Source organism: Phycodurus eques, chromosome 2 (genome assembly GCF_024500275.1).
Source record: "Phycodurus eques isolate BA_2022a chromosome 2, UOR_Pequ_1.1, whole genome shotgun sequence".
Taxonomy (NCBI): domain Eukaryota; kingdom Metazoa; phylum Chordata; class Actinopteri; order Syngnathiformes; family Syngnathidae; genus Phycodurus; species Phycodurus eques.
The window spans coordinates 27,169,896-27,177,082 of record NC_084526.1 but is presented as its reverse complement, the minus strand read 5'-3'; the positions used below and the strand labels follow the sequence as shown (position 1 = coordinate 27,177,082).

The window sequence follows — 7,187 nt, the reverse complement described above, 5'->3', positions numbered from 1 at the left end:
GTAAACAAAAAGCGGAACGCCCCCTGCTATCGGGAAACGCGTCTCTCCGATGGATGGTTAACGAACGCGGCATACGTGACGAAATCGTTTTCTGCTTTGATTTCACAAATACATGTCCATAACTCTTTCATGTTTGTAGTGTACGTGTGTGTTTCATTTAAGTGCTCTAGTTTCTTATCACCACCGTGTTGCTATCGACTCAAACATGCTACCTGCAGGCCCAACAAAGTTTCAATTAAAGTTCCTCTTACTAAACCCACAATGACATCATTCATATTCATCAAATAAATCGATATGATTGGCATTGTTATAAAAATCTGGGATTAACAAAAAAACAACAACACATTTTATAACATAATGCAAATTATGTTCAAATGTTTTAGTTTTTATAGCACAGGTACACTACTCCCCCCCCCCCCCCCCCCCCCCCCCCCCCCCCCCCCCCCCCCCCCCCCCCCCCCCCCCCCACCCCCAAAATAGGGATACTGTATTGGAAAAAACAAAAAAAACACCTGTTGTAAATTTTGCTGTTAAGCACTCAGAACAGCGAGTTGTGCAAAAAGTACTGAAATAGTGAACAGTTGGAAATGTGCTTTCAAAAATGTAGTCAAATTAAGTTCACCCACATGGTTATGGTGCATTATAGGTTCATCCTGAAGTCTCACCCCAAAAATTAATATCCCTAACTTTTTGTGAGTAAAGTAGTCAAATCAACAAAAGCAAACTATTAACATAACAATAAATCTAATTGTTTGCACATAGTGTCTGACATACAACTCATCCCTCCATGCCCTTCGTCGATACCACATAAGCACCCAATTGACAAACTCACATGACAATTCTTCATGTCCAGAAAACGTGTCAGTCTCTTAAGTGACAGTTAAGAGGTCAGGGTTATTGTGTGTGTCTGTGCATCCATGGATACCGTTGTCACCGCATGTGTGTGTGTGCGTGCGTGCGTGCGTTTGTGTGTGTCATAATACGCTAAATATGCCTGTGTTTGAAGTCAGAGAGGGAAAACAATGGATTAAAATAGAATTGTTTATTAAGGAAGAAACATACACCTTTCACGTGACTTTCAGTACAAGACACATTGTAATACTATGAGGATAAAACACATTTCTATAAAATCTTTTGACATTCGGTCGTCTTCAGTTCAAAAAGAGGATTGTGTTTACCATTTTGTCAATTTCGATTCCTGGTGAAATATTTAATAAACTACCAATACATTTTTTAATCAAAATAACATACTGTGGCATACATTACCAAACGTTCTCTCCACATTATCTCTGGTGTTGAGGTATCCGATTTGAGTCAATCAAAACCGTGAGATTGTCACTTTGAAAGAGCAGAGGCATTGACTGGCACTTGGATCAACGCAGGAGAAAAGTACTGTAAGTCTTAAATTCAAATGAATGCTAATACTGTATTTGCTGAGCTAATGAGACCGCATTTCGCCAGAGCTGACTGAGGTTATCAGATGTTGTTGAGTGGCCGCATTGACAATGATCCATGACATGATGACCGTGTGACAAATGTTCACCAGACTCCACATTGTCAAGGTCCAGATTTCTCTCTTCAGCAGTGTGTGGCACTTACTAAACCCTGCAGTCTGGTGTGCAATTTATCAAATGTATGCGCACAGTCTGACTTTGTTTGATGGCCTCACACTTGAAAGCCAGTATGTTGGATGTGGTGAAATTGCAGTCGCAGAGACTGTATGCTGCTTATGATTCTCCTCTGGTGGCCAATCAAACAGATCCCAATTCTCCTGATGTCACTGAGGAGAAAAACACAGTTTTGAAAGAACCATTCGAAGCTAGTACAACCCACTTTGAGAGATTAATATTTTTTTTGTTCAGTTTGCAACAGAAACATTGGAATAATACTTTCTTTTTTGGGCGAATAACACTTCTTCTGTAATAGTGAAGGAAAAAAATCCAATTGGCAAGTCAAACGCTATGAACAGAAAATGCTACGATAGACATTAGGGCTCACTCACTCTATGCTCATTGTTGAAATGGAATCCAGCGTTGTATATCCTGCTGCAATGAAGTTGTTTTTGTATTGGCTCATTTTGATAGAATCAAGCCAGTCTCCGATAGAGATGAAGAGAGGGTAGTCGGGGATGTCATCAGGAGAATCAGGGAAACTGAGACAGGATTTAGGAAAGGTAACGAGCAGATGGATTAGAAGCAAGAATACAGTAATTACTATCCTTCGGAGGCCCACCCATGAGGTGAGGCCCATTTAAGCATACATGTGAAATGTACATTACACATCTACTGTACATAAAAACATTCCAACGTGTGTCCTTTATGTACCTTACAATACAGTAAATACTATTTTTACCTCTTGTTTTCATTTGGGTTTGTCAGTATGCCGGATTTAAGGCCGCCATGAGATTTTAATTAATTAGTGTTGGGCGGAGAACTAACAAATTACCGTAACTAAATACTGCATAGGTGCAGAGCCATTTGCCCTTTGTTCACTTTCCCCTTTCTTTATTTAAGTTTGATATTATCACATGATATTGTAAGAAAAAAAAAAGGCCGGTATAAATGTTGACTATATGTACTTACTCTGATAATAATGCTTTTCTCTTTTCGCCATTACAGTCCCTTTGCATTGGAGCCATGTGGTGCAGTGACCAAGTAGATCCAGCAGATGGTGCTGCACCTACAGGGCTGGAGTGGAACAGTATGGCCTGCTTGTCATGATTTCGCAATCCAATAAGTAAGAAGGACACGTTTCGGATCGTTCTGCCTTTGTGGAGCTCTGGTGTGGTCTCTGATGAGAATCCTATTGTCTCCGCTAGCTACCTTCATAAGGCACATATAAATTCTACACTCATATTGATTGTGAGCATGTACTTAATGTCTAGGTATGTGACTGTATGTTATTGTTAAACCTGCCAAGCCATTGATTTGCTCCTCTCATCCAATGTATGTGTGAGCTAATACGTACTTGTGTGACTCATTCACGAGAGTGAGGAGACCACTGGGGTTGATGATGAGTTTGTCGAGGAAACAGACCACATTGTTGAATCGTGGACGCTGACTCGGGTCCTTCTGCCAGCAGTGCAACATCAGCTGGTGCAGCGTGACAGGGCAGCCCGTTGGAGCAGGTAATCGATATCCCTCTTCCATTGATAAAATGACCTGAGAACATTGGAAAGAGAATGAGGCGTGGTACAACTGCTGTCATTCTAATGTCTATATCTTACATCCTGATTGGACATCTCCCAGTATGGCCTCTCGCCATATGACATCACCTCCCACATGACAATGCCAAAACTCCAGACATCGCTGACTGAGGAGAACTTTCCATAAGCAATTGCCTCTGGTGCTGTCCAGCGTATTGGTATCTTTCCTCCCTGATGGTAAAAGTAAGACTGAATAATCGTTTAAGGATGCAGAACTTGAGCAGAGTTACAAAACCTGCAGGTAACCTTAATCAAACACTCACGTTCACCGTGGCAGTGTATGCTGCCTCTGTCTCTTCTTCCATGACTCTGGACATGCCAAAGTCAGACACCTTACACACCAAGTTTTCATCGACCAGAATGTTGCGAGCCGCCAGGTCTCTGTGAACGTAACCCATGTCTGAGAGGTAGGCCATGCCCACTGCAACACCGCGCATCATTCCGACGAGCTGGAGCACAGTGAATTGACCATCACGTGTCTGGAGAGGAATATGGAAAGGTTAATTGGTACTTAAATAAAAATGATGTGGAAAGAAGTGTACACTATATATTATGTGACAATATATTCAAACCCGTAGGAAAGAGTCAAGCGCTCCATTTGCCATATACTCCACCACTATCATCACAGGCCTGCCTGAGGAAACACGTGCGGTGTGAAGGTAAAAAGAAATATTCCAACTAAAAAAATAGCTATCAAGACATCTACAAACACAAATCGCACAGAAGCAGCTTACTTTTGGTGACCACTCCCTCCAGTCTGATGATGTTGGGGCTATCAAACTGTCCCATGATTGAGGCTTCACGCAAAAAGTCTCTCCTCTGATGCTCCATATAGCCGCCTTTCAGGGTTTTTATTGCCACAGCGATGTCCAGCCTTCCAGGTATGCGCAAACGACCACTGCAGACCTCTCCAAACTCCCCTGTCGGAGTAGTTACTCTATATGAATATATGTAGTCATGCACAGGATTGCCTGAGCTGAGACTTAAACCCACGATGTCACCATTGTGAGGCAGACACGCCAAACACTAGCTCACTGTGCAGCTCATTATATGGATAAAGTAAATTTTTTAAGTGTGTAACTTGTGGCATATTGTCAAGTAGGTTGCCAAGCCACGTGAAGCGATGGTGTGAAAGATAGTGATTGGCTTATGTGGCTGGGTGCATGTCAGTGAGCTCAGCCCCAGTTCGATTCCTGGTTCAACCACCAGAGGTAGCCAAACCAAATTTAGATCATGATTAAGAGTCGCCAGTTCAAACTTATGATATCTCAATATCCTTACTACCAATATCCATATCACAATAAACATACACATATTAGAGAGTCAACAACTTTTAAATCTAATCTAATTAATATTATTTCCTTAAAATACTTTTGATGTATATGTTCTCTTTGATGTTCTCCTATACAAGATCATTTAATACTGCATACATCAAACCTAGAAAGGCTGTTTTACCTTATTTCTACTTTTGTATTACTATTAGACAGATGCTTTGAAACTGCTTTTGTGCAAAGACTGTAACCTGTGTAGAATTGTCACTCTCAGATGACGCAGCACAAGATGTACTACAAAAGACAAGAACAAACCTGTTGAATGCATGAGAGAATTGAATTCACATGAATGTATAATACATTTATTTGACATATGACATATACCCATTTATTGCATATTGCTTTACGATTAACATGGTGTTATGGAATGTATTGTTTGAGTTCAAGACATATGAAAATGTGCTTGTAACTGAATGTATTCGCTGGAAACCTATTTGAGTGAGCAGATAAAGGTTACTACAGGCCACGCTGAAAGTTACTTCAGGCCACGCTAGAAAGGGGAAGTCCAAGGTTACTACAGGCCACGCTGAAGGTCACTTCAGGCCACGCTGGGAAGGGGAAGTGAAAGGTTACTACAGGACAAACTGCCTCGTAACACGAAACGTCGTAACACGAAACGTCGTAACACAGAACATTCCAGGAAAGGGGGGTCAGAGCCCAACCGAGGTTATAAAAGCCTTACACACCAACGGACGGGGCTCTCTTATCAATCAAAGGGTAGGGAGATGCACGTTCTTCTCTCTCGCAATGACGGGGACAGGCTGACAGGAGGAATTAATCAGGCTCTTGGATGGCTTTTCTATTTTTTGGGATTTTCCTCCTTAATTGGGTAAGACTAAAGGAATATTGTAATAAGGTAATTATAAGGATCGGCATCGACATTGCGCGAATAGGGAGAAGGGCTAGTCAGCTGTTTAGAGATTCTTATTTTCCAAAATAACTTATTATTAATTGATCACCCCTTAAAGCTCACTCAAAAAGGATATACTTGTTTTATGATTTTACATTTTTAACTATTTCCATTTCTTTTCATTTTTGTTATTATGATCATTATTTACTCTATTACATACCCTTGCTGTCATATTATTATCATTATATCTCTTGTTAATCACTATATTAAAAACCTTGATTTAATCATTTTCTATCTTTGTCATTCTTATAAATATGAGTACTCTCATACTTACCACTCAACCTCTTATAAGTGAATGAACGCCGATGACACTAATCTCACTGTGTTGTAATACTATCCCCAAAAAGTAACTCATCGATATCACTTCGGCTTAATAAAAAAACAAATCCGTACGGTCCTAACAAGGATTGTTAAATCTACTAGGTCAATAACAAGTGCAAACGATTCATGAGAGATGGAGCTGCTGTAAAAACGGAGCGCTCACATTATTGTCCTTTTACTCTGTGTGGTTACTCATCAAGGGATGATAAGTGAGAGCAGACCGGATTGGCTCTGTAAAACTAAAGGCAGTTAGCACACCTAGGCGAATTCATCTCGACACTGGCTTAGAAAGCTCCTGCTATACAACATGGGCTATTAACCCTTTAAACGGAGAGTCGGTCAGGACATTTCTCCCGATTAGTCCTGCGGATAAGCGGAATTTGACAATATTAATAAATGTATTTTTTTTTTACTGCAAGTTGATTTATTCATTTCAATTAGCCACAGAAAATATGTGATTGGCAAACTGTTCCCAGCAGATGATGTTTGTAGAAAAAGGAATCAATGAAAATGCTTTGCTCTGATAATGAACATAATTGGTATCTTTTCTCTTTTAAAAATATCATACAATGTAGGTGGTGAAATTTCACAAGCATTGAAATGCTACTTTTCTTATAAAGCCCCATTTGTTCCACTTTTTTTGCAAACTTTGCAGGCCTTTTTTTGCAATATGCCTTAGGCCAGACAAGGGTCATTTATATACTATACCGGCATATTATTATACAGTACTTGGTCGATTATTTAGTACCCCCAGTATGGGTCTACATTATTTACATTCACCTGTGCCAATCACTCTGTCGATGCATATAGATGAGGGGTCTATCTCTTTAGCAAATTCCTCCACAGCCTGAGTGGGGTCTTCGTACGTGTCCGGATCCACATAAGTCTTTATGCCAGAGAATGGAACTGGTAAGAGAAGTAACACAACACGTCAACATTAATTTTCTACATTAATTTGAAGCTCTGGCAGAAACATTGTTCAACGAAGCAAACCTGTGTGATTTATTTGTCTTGTTAATATTTGTAATATGAATATGAATGTTTCTGCTATATTCAAGAAGTGCAGACAAGAATATCAAGCTGAAAAATGCTTCTGAGGAACGCAAAAAATAACAATAGAGGCTGCCAGGCTTGAGCGTCCGCAGAGGCTGTGGACATGCTGCGTTGTATGAAAACTTCATCTGGAGAAGACAAACTTTATAGCAGCGTCCGTTCAAACTGAAAGGATTTGAGGGCTTCTTCTAACCTAGATTTCAGTTTACAGTTAACTCTGTGTCTCCAGGGTGACTACACTCTGTGCTATAACTTTTTTTTTTTTAAACACATTATTGATGAATCCCCTACTGTCACCCAACTAGATGATAAAATGGAAGTCCAATTGAAGGGTTAGCGTTACAAAGGCATCAAACATAACTAACTA

General features: G+C 40.2%; 1 protein-coding gene across 3 annotated transcripts in view; it reads right to left on the bottom strand.

Annotated features, from left to right (window-relative positions):
- Positions 1–1,076: 1,076 nt before the first annotated feature.
- Positions 1,077–7,187, bottom strand: part of LOC133399064 (ephrin type-A receptor 6-like) — a 79,722-nt gene continuing 73,611 nt past the window's right edge. Inside the window, exons 13-21 of one of the 3 annotated variants that reach the window (XM_061670159.1) lie at positions 6,548–6,673; positions 3,940–4,125; positions 3,778–3,839; positions 3,469–3,684; positions 3,227–3,394; positions 2,968–3,161; positions 2,583–2,687; positions 2,003–2,152; positions 1,077–1,780 (exon numbers count right to left, since the gene is read on the bottom strand). In XM_061670159.1, the coding sequence (XP_061526143.1) occupies positions 1,666–1,780; positions 2,003–2,152; positions 2,583–2,687; positions 2,968–3,161; positions 3,227–3,394; positions 3,469–3,684; positions 3,778–3,839; positions 3,940–4,125; positions 6,548–6,673 (1,322 nt within the window). In that variant the 3' untranslated portion in view covers positions 1,077–1,665. The remainder of the gene's footprint in view (positions 1,781–2,002; positions 2,153–2,582; positions 2,688–2,967; positions 3,162–3,226; positions 3,395–3,468; positions 3,685–3,777; positions 3,840–3,939; positions 4,126–6,547; positions 6,674–7,187) is intronic. The other 2 variants (XM_061670160.1, XM_061670161.1) reach the window with 2 other exon arrangements.